The sequence below is a fragment of the Oryza sativa genome, chromosome 9 (assembly GCF_034140825.1).
Source record: "Oryza sativa Japonica Group chromosome 9, ASM3414082v1".
Taxonomy (NCBI): Eukaryota; Viridiplantae; Streptophyta; class Magnoliopsida; order Poales; family Poaceae; genus Oryza; species Oryza sativa.
This window is the reverse complement of record NC_089043.1, coordinates 23157560-23170702: the sequence shown is the minus strand read 5'-3', so window position 1 is coordinate 23170702 and position 13143 is coordinate 23157560. Positions and strand designations below refer to the sequence as shown.

The 13143-nt window shown below is 48.2% G+C and overlaps 1 protein-coding gene across 1 annotated transcript; it reads right to left on the bottom strand.

The window, feature by feature from the left end:
• Positions 1-7252: 7252 nt before the first annotated feature.
• On the bottom strand, positions 7253-8203 carry LOC4347423 (zinc finger A20 and AN1 domain-containing stress-associated protein 1). The gene has a single exon (NM_001403847.1). It carries the CDS (start codon positions 8074-8076, stop codon positions 7582-7584), a length of 495 nt encoding a protein of 164 aa, NP_001390776.1. The 5' UTR covers positions 8077-8203; the 3' UTR covers positions 7253-7581.
• Between the last annotated feature and the right edge of the window lie 4940 nt (positions 8204-13143).

Sequence of the window (13143 nt, the reverse complement as noted above, 5' to 3'; positions counted from 1 at the left end):
TGGAGGAGAGAAGCCGATGCACGAATCTTGGCATGGATCCAATGGTCCAAAATCTGTAAGATTTCATCCTCAAATTTCATTCGAATGCCATATAGCAATCCCCTTTTTTTCGATAAACGCGATTACTGTATAGTGTCCGACAAAATTTGAACAAAGGTAGGAGTATTTGAAAGTTATTCCCAGTGAAATATACTATTTTTATATTTCCATCTTTTATATTTCCAAAGGTGCCATATAAGCAACGAGTCATGTAATTGATGATTGAAAAACACATGGTTTTATTTTTGTTGTTTCATAGGTAATACATGCAAGAAACTATATATTATAAACAATTTGGACATGGTTTTATCCTCTGACCTCTTGGCACGTCGGAACAATTTGGACATGGTTTTATTTAGATGAAACTCATCGATCTCATCTCTCACTTTATTATATTTCTTACCACATCATTAAAAAAATACTAACATAACACCCTATTTAAATAGAATGAAACTACTATATTAGGATGGGCCTTATCTTAACCTCGGTCGTCTCCTTCGATCTAATGGCTAGAAAATTGTCTCCAAGATTCAGCCAAAAAGAGAGCAGGGAGATATGGAGAAGACCGACTCCCCGGCAATGACAGTGTTGCCGCTAGAGCCGCGAGGTCGGAGGAGGGTAGTGGATAAGTCGGCGATAGAGGAATTAGATCAGAGTGGTAGGGGAGCTAATGGGGGCACCTTGCCGTCTCCCATATTGGGTAGGAGGAGAGGCGGGGAGGGAAGGGGAAGGTCGATTGGCGGGTCTTGTTGGCATGCTGAGGGCAGGGATCGATGTGGTGACACGAGTAGGGTCAACCAATAAGTCACCAACGAGATAAAGGTTGGCTGGAGCTGAAGGGCACCCTGAAAGACCTTCCAGGGAGACCAGTGACCCTATAACGATATAAGTCTACCCTATGAAGACCAAATAACCTGAATATGTTGAAGAAGGGGAAAAAACCCTCGTAAATGTTTCTATCAAGGGGTTATGCATGTAAGAGTTTGTGTAAGCAAATCCTAAGGTTAGTTAGCAAGGCTAAAAACCTACAAATAAATCCTAAGGATATGATGCAAGGGCATGTTGTGAAAAATTAATACCGTACACTTTACTGTTTTTGTCTATATTTTTAAGATAAGTGTTTATCTTTTAACAGCCATATAGTTATTTAATGGTCCCTTCAACAAACTATACTGAACTTTTGAATTCTCTTGAACTATACCAGTTTACTGACTCAATACTTAATTCCTACGCGCTCAATAAGACTGATGATAACTACAATAACTGAAGTACTGAAAATTTACCGTCGCATTTTCAACCATACCTCTGGCTTGGGTTTTAGCATTTCTAAGATATTGTATCCGAGGAAAAAATGTGTAATTGTTTCTCTCTAACTCTAGTCAAGAAAATACATTGTTTGAAGATATCTTAAAATAAATCTGTCATGATTTACATGAAAATCATATGGTGGATTTAAATAAAAAGCAGTTTAATATAGTACTATCATGTAGAGCTGTTTATTTGTGGAAGATTTGAAAACTAGCTTTATCACTTCAGCATGGAGTAAGTGGGTGGTGGATGCCGTTGGTCCACTCACTAATACGTGTGCATGATAAGCTAAATTATGTCAATTTTGTGCTGCTTATGCCTCCTCCAATAAAGGTGAGTCAGCTAGCTAATAAATCTCCATATCAGCTTTTGTATGATGTGGAAGAGAGAGAAGATAAGGAGAGAGAATGCACTATCTCTTCTTCAAGAGCTAAGCTTCTAAAGAAAATATGAGAGGAATTGTGAAACCCAAAGCATTTTAAATAATATGCTATAAAATAATTTATTGGAGAGTTAATTTTTTTCTCTTGTATAAGGTGAACAAGCATATCCATTAAAGGAGGCGTTACAAGAGAGATCATTTGGCGTGGAGCTCAAGGTGAGAAAGGTGAGCTTTACACGTGTGCACAGTATCAGCAACCGAAGATTTTTTTTTTTTTTACAGTGACTCTACAAACAGGCACTTCACATAGTAGTATTCAAAACAAAATTTAAACTGCTGGTCATCAATCATATGATGCAACGGAACGGGCATATTCCAAATCGGACATCGTACGGGATTATCGAGAGACTTTGTGTTGCGATTGTACATGACAAAAGATTATGATACCGATAGGACGAACCGTACCATTATATTGTGCTTGGGATGCTGCTCATGAGTCGTAGCTTGTGTTAATTTTGCATATTTGTACGATGTACCTAACGAATTTTGAATGCAAATTTACGAGCTAAATTAACTGGCCAGAGCAGAACCCGTCCTTCAGCGACTTCTGCACGTCGCCAATATTGACTTCGAGTCAAAATTTGATAGTACGAATTCGGTTTGATTAATGAGACAAAATAGAGTGCGATTGATGCTTCCCTCCTAACATGATAATATTTTGTTTAATGCTGAAATCAAGAAAGTGAAGGTCAAAACATATCTTTTCGTGAATCAGCCTTGTCTGTTGGTGCTTGTTTAGTTCGCGAAAAGAAAATTTTTAAGCGTCATATCGGATGTTTAACCGGAATTTCGGATACGAATAAAAAAACTAATTTCATAACTCGCCTGAAAACCGCGAGACGAATCTTTTGAGCCTAATTAATCTGTCATTAGAACATATAGGTTACTGTAGCACTTATGGCTAATCATATGTACTAATTAGGATTAAAAGATTCGTCTCGTGATTTCTCCCATAACTGTGTAATTAGTTTTTTTAGTCTATATTTAATGCTCCATGTACATGTTCAAAGATCGAATGTGATGTTTTAGGAAAATTTTTTGGTGAACTAAACCAGGCCTTGTTTAGTTCATATGGTTAGCTTTACCTTTTGAAAGTGCTACTATCTTTTTTTGGTGAAGTTCGCTCCCATGGTGAGCTGCATGCATGTGACAGAAAAATCAGAATTGAAGTTGACATTGTGCTTACTGCTTACGTGCCACCAAATTACAGTGCTTAAATTCAGAATTGAAGTTGACATTGTGCTTACTGCTTACGTGCCACCAAATTACAGTGCTTAAATTCGGTTATAATTTAGAATAATCAGGGATCATATTGGCTTGCTTCAAACATGTCCAACAGAGAATTGAGCTTGAGTACTTGGACTGTAGTTTTTTTTTTTTTACTTTCATACAGATATTTATAGATTTCTTCAGTTAGTTCTTTCAAATGTGCAATACGAGGAGCAGTATACCATCAGTATGACAGTCATCAACTGGTGAGCTTGTATGGCAGAAATGGGTCCTATATAAATTGAATTACTAATTAATTTTAGCTGCAGTAGTGCCAGGGTACCACCTGGTCCACCAGTCTACCAGGAACACTGTTCGTCCGTAAACATGTGTGTGATAAAGAAGATACTCAGAGCCGTATTTATTTCAGTATGGCACAGGAGCCATCCAAAATGGCCTAAAATCCAGCGTCAAGTTGCAAACAAAAAGTATATATATTCAACTAAGTTTGCTGACAAAAACCAACATAACCATCAGGGAACATAAGTTTATATATGTTAAAGGGTGGGTGGTTCGTACTACAAAGACGGTGTACTTCTATGAAGAAAATCTTCATGGAGTCATGTTTAAGTTGAGTGTGTTAGCTACTTTTGTTCTCTTTTGAGAGGAGGTTTGATTGCTAAGTGGCAGCAATACTAATTGCTCCAATTCTGTCGTTTCTGAAGATATATAATTCTTCGTGGAGCCCAGAGCCTGAATTTGAGGGTTGCCTTACATAAGCACATTAGAATAACCAAGAAACCTGTCCCATGGTCAACAATTTGTATATCGACACTTCAACCAACAACCATAAACTCCAACAGTGCTAAGTTCAAAACGAGATAATGGGTAAATGGAGAACAGAGTTCCTGAAACACTACCTGATTACCTGCTATAAAATGGAATAGTCACTCCTAGTTCCTAGTGTTGCCTAACTCTAGAAAATCTTCATCCGCCGTCGATCGAGACAGGGACGGATGAAGCAATTTCACAGGAATTAAACTATCTCCTATGAAATTCCTCCAAAATTTCTACGTTTCAAAGGAACCATGAGTGTGTGGACGGAGGACACCCGGCAGTTTCTGTTGTAGATCATCCCCTGAGTCGGGATGTGAGAAACATCACGTGGCATAGGCAAACCATCCTATCCAACACCATCTGTGCGGCACATGTATGATGAAATTATCAACAGTGAATCAGTGTGATGGTTTGGATGATGCTCTGAACTTGAGCCGTGGAGAGGGACCAGTTCTGGATGATCACTTTTCTTGATCAGGCGCCGGTCCGGTCAAGGCCTCGATCGCTCGTTTCGTTTGGTGGTTGTCTACCACTCATTACCAAAGCTCTGGGACGAGACCGAAAACTTCTTTGTTTTCTCCTTAAACAATGATTACCTGAAAGCAAGATTAGCTATAACAAACGTAACGTGGCTCCCTGGCTAATCAAAGCATATGGCGTCTTGTGCCGTTGTTGCTTCATGCCACTGTGCACGCAAAGGCCATTCCTTCCTGCCAAGGGATACCCAGCTGGGAATGTCTCTGACAGAAGAGAACCAAAATGGAGACGTGAATTCAGACGTAGTATCTGAACATGGAGAAGAATTGTGGATTTTGGTGTCTCTGCAGATGCAGAGACCGACAGATACACATATATACGTATAGGGATATGCTCAGTGTTCAGTGTTGTTGCCACCTGCCAATCCGTCAGGTTAACGATCCTTTTGGAAATTCCACCCGTGCATTCTTGTGTGACTGTGTGCGCGAATCATGCTCTGCTCCATTATTGGAGCTGAGCTTGGCGTTTGGCATCTTCCTGTTTATCTGGTTAACTTCGTCGTCACCTACTGGCTACTCACTCCCCCTAGTCTTTAACAAGTCGTAAAGCTGAATAGTTGCTAACATGTTAGCCCACACTGATGCAGGGGGTTAAGAGTATTCAAATCGGAGCTTGTCACCCATTTAACAATAGGTGTCTAACTTGGTCGGCCATTACACGGGAGTATTCTAGATCAAAGTGAGGTAATCAGCACTAAGTAATTTCATCAACACAAGAACAGATGCATCAACACAAGAACACATAGGGACATAGGATAGGAGGCCCTTTTTTGCAGCTCCTGGGTGCGTGATGAACCGATGATTAGTGAAGCTCAATTAGTAGCTCCTTGACCTTTGCCGCCAACGAACGCAGATTCAGGCATCGTTTCAGCCATAAGAGCCACTAAACTGAACAATACCACTTTTGTTCATATGGGAAGTTACTAAAGATCACCCCTGTGTGCGATCACATCAGAGAAGTGAAGTCACGTCACGTTGGATTGTGGCGCAGATTGCTTTATGCAAAAGCGTCTCACTCTCACACAAAAAGGGGGTCAAGGCCGACGCTTAGCTGTTCAACTCTTGGCGAGGGCGAGGCTTCAGATCAGATCAGATCAAAGATCAAGATCAGAACTACCGCGATGAACTGCTCTGCAACAACCGACAACCGCGGTTAATGTCCACAAGTTGTGTGAGCACTGTTCGGCGACGAAGCAGAAACGAACAACGATCCGTGCAGAGAGACGAGCGACGACACCACCGGCGCCGCGTGAATTCGCGGTAGCCGAGCCGGGGAAGCCGTGAGGCGCGACGAATCCGCGGGGGATGTGATCAGCCGACCGCCACCGATGGGCCGTGCGAAACGGCAAAAAAATGGGCGAAACGGCCGAGGCCGCGCGGGACGGGCCAGCGCTCGGTGGAGTTCGTGGAATTCACGGGATTTCACGGGGAATTTGGCCCGCGTGCGTGTGGGTTTACGAGGCCAGCCAGCCAGCCCACCGTGGAAAGCTACTGGCTGGCTGGGTTGATGCCTTGATGGGTTACAAGTTTACAACGGTTGTTGGGTTTGGATTCTATAATCAGGAGGACGTGTCACTCCGTGTCCAGTTCTACTACTTTTTTCTCTTTGGAAGCGCAAGGTGCAAAGCATGTGTACTCTATCGTTCATGTCGTGACGCTATACAGGTCAAACATGGAGAATTGGAGATAAGAGATTATGGTGTTCTGACAGTACTTTTGTAGTCCATCTGCTCCCTGTTTGTTGATGGTGATTGTTGGTAAAGGTGATCTGGGTATACAGAAAATGATTCAGAAAAAGAAACACACACTAAAAGTTGCTGCTATGTTTCTTTTTTCCCTTCAGTTACTACCAACAACAGCTAAAAACACTTGCTCAAAAAAAACTGAAATTGAATTTGGCATCTAGATGATATTTAAAATTAAAATGTTCATTTTGAACTATGTGGATAATCTCAAGGAAATACTGATCTAACGGTGGAACAATTAACATTTTTTTTTGCAAGGAACAATGAACATGATTGCCTGATTGGGAGGGAGTAAGAAAAGATAACATTGAACTTTCCTCACCAAAGACCTCGATGAGAATACCATGTGCTCATCCATTTTGCCCGTTCTCCGTACTGCCACATGAAGCACGCTAAACTCCATTTCAACAACAAAAAAGAATTAAGTAATGTAAACCTCAAGGGATCAGTTTCGGCACAAACAATAGAAAAGCCCAACTGGCAAAGCCAAATTAACGAGAAGAGAGAACTATATCACGAGAACTCTTGACTATTGATTGCGCATCACATCGAGCAGCCTAAGGAATCCTAATCATCATCATCTACAAGAACACAATTCGCCTACCATCACGTATACTCTATTGCTAACAGTTCGTGTTAGACCAAATAAAAAAATATAATCAGAAGTAATCAAAGACGAGTGAAGAACAGGTCAGAGTGAGACCACAACACTTGCGAGAAAGAAGACGACTGGCCATCACGAGCAGAGGATGTGGACGTGGCCATGTGAAGAGTCAGGCCGTGTGGCCTCCACGACAGTATAACCCGTGTTCATGCACAAATCGCGCCGTATCTTTTACTACTCGCACATAATTTCTCCGCACAAAATGACTTATCTTTTTGTTGAGAAAAATGAAAAGTTTATTCTACTTGGGTAGTAGTACTATGTTGGCTGATCTTTTTTTTTCTCCCTTTTTAGCGGTTCATGAGAGACGCGCACGAATTGATGATTAGTTGCTTGGTTGGATGAATAATTTGCAGTTTACAAAGTGTGGAGAAAGGTTCCAGTTTGAGATGAACACGGAATGTGTCGGAACTGGAATTGGATGGATTGTTTATAGGGCAGCAACCAGCTACCAAGTGATTGCTAATCAAGCTACTCAATTCCATTCCTTTCATTTCAATGATTGAGCAATAACCATATGCCGAATAATTTTGTAAAAATGGAGCAGAAAGTGCGAGACAAATACACACCCAATCCATTTGTTCTTCGATTCTTTTTCCCTCAACCACCTCACATCACCATTATTGTTACACTATTCCTTTTCCACCACTTATCCTCCCGTTTGCAATTAAAAAGAATAAAAAGGGAAAAACAATTGCGAGAAGAGAACAGCATAATAATAACATCCACACCTTCAATTCCCAATTTTTTTCTCCATTTCTTGCTAAAACAGTAGATTTTTTTTTTAATTTTGTTTGCCTCTCAGAACCTAACGATCTTGGCCGCGCGCACCACCGGGTTGTCCCTGGCGATGGCGTCCCTCGCCGCCGACTTGTAGTCGTAGCTGCAGCCGTGGCGGTCGGAGTACCGGTGCTCGCCGCAGAACAGGTGGCCGCACCGGCACCGGAACCCGGTGAGGCCGACACGCTTCCGGCACCTGGAGCACCGGTTCACCGCCGACGTCTTGGCGACCGGCGCCGGCGCCGTCGCGAGCGCGGAGGCCATCTCCTCCACAGGCGGTGGGAGAGGAGCCTGAGGCTCAACCAGCGGCGCCGCCGGCCTCGGCGGCTGCTTGTCGAGCACCGGTGACGACAAAGAAGACGGCGACGAGGTGGACGCCGTGGCCGCCAAGAAGCAGTTCTGGCAGAGGTTCTGCGTGGCCGGGTTGCCCGGGAATCCGCAGCTGTTGGCGCACAGCGTGATCTCCGGCGCCCTGAGCTCCGTCGGCTCCTGATCCTTCTTGTCGCGCTGCGCCATCGTCAATAACCAAAAAAGAATCCCCCTCTTGGTCTCAGGCTCTCTCAGCAGGCTGAGGATTCCGCTCGCGGTTTGGGTTTGCTGTGTGATGAGGATTGCAGGAGAGATCGAGGAGAGGATTTGATCGGGAATGGCGGCGAGGCGGGGGGGCTTTTTATGGACGCGGAGGCGCAGCGTGTGTGGGGGTGGGGGCAGCGACCTGCCCCGCCTGCCGCGCGGGCGCGTGTTATTTCCGGTATTGGCCTCGTTGGCGTCGCGCGGGAAGGGGGGGGGGGGGGGGGGGTTGGCGCGGCGGCAACGCGGCCCTCGGTTTCACGGGTGGATTCCGCAGCCAAAAAAGCGGTAAACGGCGTGCACGGCCGTTGGGTCGGTCGCCTCGCCTCTCCCACGGGCGTAGTACTACGGTAGAATCGTCACGGCGGAACGTGACATGCCGCCACTCATGGCTCGCTGCCGGCCACAGTTCGGCGCTGGGAGTGGAGGAGCTGGATCCAGATGGGTAGCCGTGGCTCACTGGCTCCTGTGACCGTGTACTGGATGAGTAGTACAGTGGAGCTATCGTTCCGCTTATTTCATGAATAAACGAAATGACATATTTACAAACGAAAAATAATTTATAAATAAAATTTTTATATATGTATTCTTAACGATCTAAAAATAAAAGATGAAAGATAAATTTTAATAAAAAGACTTAAAATCAGTTTTAAATTTAATATTAAAAATTTAAATTTTAAGTATAAGTATAAACGAAAAGGTGAGGCCCTAAGCGTGTGGAGACGTGTGGGTGGAACGGTCTTTTTCCCCGTAAGATATGTTGTGTTTTTAGGACACGGGACCCGGGCAAGTAGCCAAGTAGCCCACCCCGCGGGGAGGAGATATGCTCGACCGAAAGAGGAGGGGAGGGGGTGGAAAACGGGAAAGCGAAGAACCGGGGCAAAGCGGTAAACCAAACCATCGGCAAGCCGCATCGCCGTCTCGGGTCGGCTAAGCAAGCTCTCGTTCTAGCTGGGAATTGGAAGTTGGAACCCGTCGTCGTCCTCGGCCTCTCGACCCGTCGCGTGGCGTGGCGCGGCGTGCCCCCGTTCACCGCACGTTCTCGTTCTGCCGATCTGCCTGACGCCGCGATGAGAAAAATTAAGGAAAAGATCCCCCCTTTCTGCTGTTGCTGCCGTGGAGCTCTCCTCGCGTCGCTTTCCGCCCGCTGAGCTGTCTGGATTAGCATGGCCATTCCTTTCCTTCCGGCCGGCCTTCCCCCCCCCCCCCCCCCTTCTTCTTTTCTCCCCCTCCCTCCCTACGTAGACCGTGCCCATGTCACTGTCACACATACGTACGTACACACTCAAAAGCCAAATTGCAATCCGAGAATTGAGAATACTAAATCACGGCCTCTCTCTCTGTATATGATATATGCATCGGCTGTACGCATGTCGACATGGAGAAGGACGATTCGTGGACCGGTTTTGGTCCAGCTACGTACGCAATACATTGCCCCGTACATACGCGCCGCGCAGCCACGCGCTGATGGCGTTTTCATGTGAAATCACGGCGTAGTTTGTTGCCCGATTTTACAGGGAAACTTCACGGCCTCGCTGAGCTTAACTCGTCCTGAATTAACAAAGTACAAGGCGGCCAACCACGAGGAGACACGCGAACCGGAGCGCACGAAGAGAATCCCCGGATAAGCGGATTCCCTTTGCCCCAGAGAGGACGGAAAAGACGCCGGAACAGCACGCGCGACGCCACGCGAGAGACGGAGCGAACCGAAACTTTCCCCACATGAGTACATTGACAATTCGGCAACCGATCGATTGATCGATCACCTCACCCGATCGAATCGAATTGGGGTAAAGGAGAGCGAGGAAAATATGCCGGAATGCGCGAAATATCTCTCTGCCCTTGGATAGGTAGCAGCAAAAGCAGGAATGGATGGATGGATGATCCGTCGGGTACTTTGGATAGAGCATTGGAGCTAACTTGCAGAGGTTGGAAGATGCATGGTCGTGATCATATGATCAATTGATCATTCAGGGGAAGCTTAATTGCGCACGCTGCCGACAACGGGTCGACCGGCAGCCGGCCGGCCGGCCGCCCAATCGATCGACCGGCAACCAACTCGACCAATGATTTGTCCTGCCGATATATATACACGTAATTGTTCGGCTAATCATGAGCTACGAACGAACCGGGCTGTTGACGAACACATGTTATATATACCTACATCATAATTCGATGTTAATTGAGCTTAATTCGGTCCCTCAAAAATAACCTAAGATGCTTAATGCTTAATCCTTCATGGTTTCCATTGAATTAGCTGTTCCCTGGAAAATTGAAGTCGGCGTGGAATAATATCCATGATATAAAGGCATCGAAAGGCTGGACCATTGCTCAAAAGGATGAGGTCGAGTACCGCTCAAGTGACTGACAGGACAATGAGCTAGTACCAGAAAACTAGCTGCAGGTATAACTTTTGAAAGCCGCCTTGGCTGGCTGTACCAATCCTTTACCGGAAGCACGACAACCAGGAAAACCACATCCAACCGAAGATATCAACAGGACTGTATATTACTGCCGCAACACGTCACCGTCCGTCTTGCGGGCAACAGAGAGCGTCAGCGTCGGTGTGTCCGTTCCAGTTTGCGGACCGACTTGATATTTCGATTGGCTTTGGATTGCTATCCCTTGACCCTAGAATCACCTTTGCCAAGTGCTCCTTTTTCGCTCATAAAGTTCCAGTTCAGGATGATGCTACTAGTGGCTTTGCACTTCAGGAGTTTACTACATAATTGTTTGTGGAGTTTAGACGTGGCGATTGTGGGTGGATGGCCGGCAGCTGGTGTGATATCCTCCGTCGAACGGCGGCGGCTGTGATCGAACCCGGCGGCGACGCTGCGCTTCACACGTGTGTGACGCTCGCCACCGCGTGTCTCCCGGCCACTGAGCACGAGCGCCAGCCCAGCACGGGACAGTTCAGGGTCGCACACGCGTCGAGCCGTCAACCTTCGTTTACTCGCTCCCGGGGCCGATGTCCGCTTCCGGACGACGCCGGTTTGACCGCACCTTCCGGCTTCCAGGAGAGTCGTCGTGATGCCCGCGTGCGCGTTTTGCAGATTGGGCCGCGTAGGGGACACGCTGAAAACTGGGCTGCCTTTTTTGGTCCAACGTGAAAGGAAAAAGTACATCGAAGGTCCCTCAACTTGTCACCGAGATAAAAAAACGTCCTCGAACCATAAAACCAGATATCGAAGGTCCCTTAACTTACCAAAACCGGTCACAAGTAGTCCCAGGGCAGTATTTCACACGGTTTTATCCTACGTGGCACTGGTTTTGTCCACCGTGGTGCTTTAACCTTGGTCTTCGTCGCTGAGTCACCAGCGCCACGCGAAGCTGGCGCCTGGCGGGACGGAGTGGGGCGGCGGTGAGCAGACGCGCGGGCGGAGTGACGGCACCCGAAGCCGACGGGGTGGCGGAGCCAAGCGGAGGACGCCAGCCTCGTTGTCGTCATCTTCCGACATAGGGAGGAGGCGTGGGAGCTGGAGCCGGAGGAGGGGCTCCGCTAGAAGCCGCTACTGTAGAACCAGGAGCACATGATCTTGAGCTCCAGCTCCGACGCCGCCTCAGCCGCGTCAGTTTTGCCGCGCCCCCACGCTGTCGTCGACGCCACCTCGTCGTCCATCATATCGAACATTGATGCGGCCGCGATAATCGCCTTGGCGCTCCCCGACAGCGACTCTTCCGGGGCGGCCCTCCTCTTGCCCCCTCATGTAGCCACACCGCCCCCTGCGGCGGCCTCGACTCTTGCGCCGCCGCTTCATGACTCACTGCATGACGCCAGCAGGGAGCCTGACGGTGACGAGGAGCAGGATCGCTGCTCCCTTCCTCCTCCTCTCTCCCTCTTGTCTGGGGAGGGCGGCCAGTAGCGGTCGACTTCGTCCTCGAACTCGCCGGCGGCGGCGAGCTGTTCTCCCTGCCGGCGGAGAAGGATGGAGAAGGCAGTGGAGCGGCACCGCCCGGGCTGCTGCTTCCCCTGCCGCCGCCGCCCGCCCGCGCGCCGCTCCGCTGCACGCCGCCTACACGCTGCTCCTCCCCCGCCGCTTGCGCTCGCCGGCCGTCCCCCGTGCAGCTGCTTCCCCGCCCCCGCGCGCGCCCGCAACCACCTCCGCCTTCGCCACTAAAGCCGCCATCGTCGTCGTCTACTTGTCTTCATCCACCCCAAAATGTCGTCGCACCTAGACGGGCACCGCCGAGTAGCCACCCCTTTTCCCTCAGGCGCCGACCGCCGCGCCGCGGCGATGCGCCGGTGTTGATGAAAAACACGAGGCCTGGGTCGTTAATAGCCGGCCATCACCCAATCGGAGCCGATGCCGCCGCTGGCGCCCCCTCCAATTGGCGCCCCGTCCTTCTCCTCCCGGCGCCACTCCCTTCCCTCCCTCCTCCGCCTGGCGCCACCTCGATTCCTCCCCTCTGCGCCGTCTCCCGGCCGCGCTGCCAAGCCGCCGCGCCTCGCAGCCTCTCTCCTCCTGCGTGCAACCGCGCCGCCACCAGGCTCCCTCTCCTTGCCGCCAAGCTCTCCCCCTTCCACGCTGCCGGCCCCTCTTCCCCACCGCCGCCGCCCATCACCTGCGTCGCTGGCGCCCTTCCTCTGCTGCGCGCGTGTGACGCGTGAGGAGGAAAAAAAAAGGCAGAGAGAGAGAACGGCGAAGTGAAGAAACAGAGAGAAAGAGACAAAATAAAACAAGAAAGAACAGAAAAAGGAAGTGGAACCCCCCTTGACTCCTCCCCGTGAAGGAAAAAGTACACCAAGGAAGAGATGTGACGTGGCAGTCTGACACGTGGGGTACATGCTGACTCAGCTGCCACGTAGGATAAAAACGGGCTCAAAACCACCGAATGAGTTATTGTAACCGGTTTTGGTAAGTTAAGGAACCTTGATATCTGGTTTTGCGGTTCGAGGACGTTTTTTATCTCGGTAGCAAGTTGAGGGACCTTCGGTGTACTTTTCCGAACGTGAAATGGGTGGTATCATGATGGGCTGTTCAATCTGTCGATATTTATGGGCTGAATTAGGCT

Bases quoted from the DNA above. Each gene is read 5' to 3' on its own strand.
- LOC4347423 (NM_001403847.1), bottom strand. From the start codon at position 8,076: ATGGCGCAGCGCGACAAGAAGGATCAGGAGCCGACGGAGCTCAGGGCG.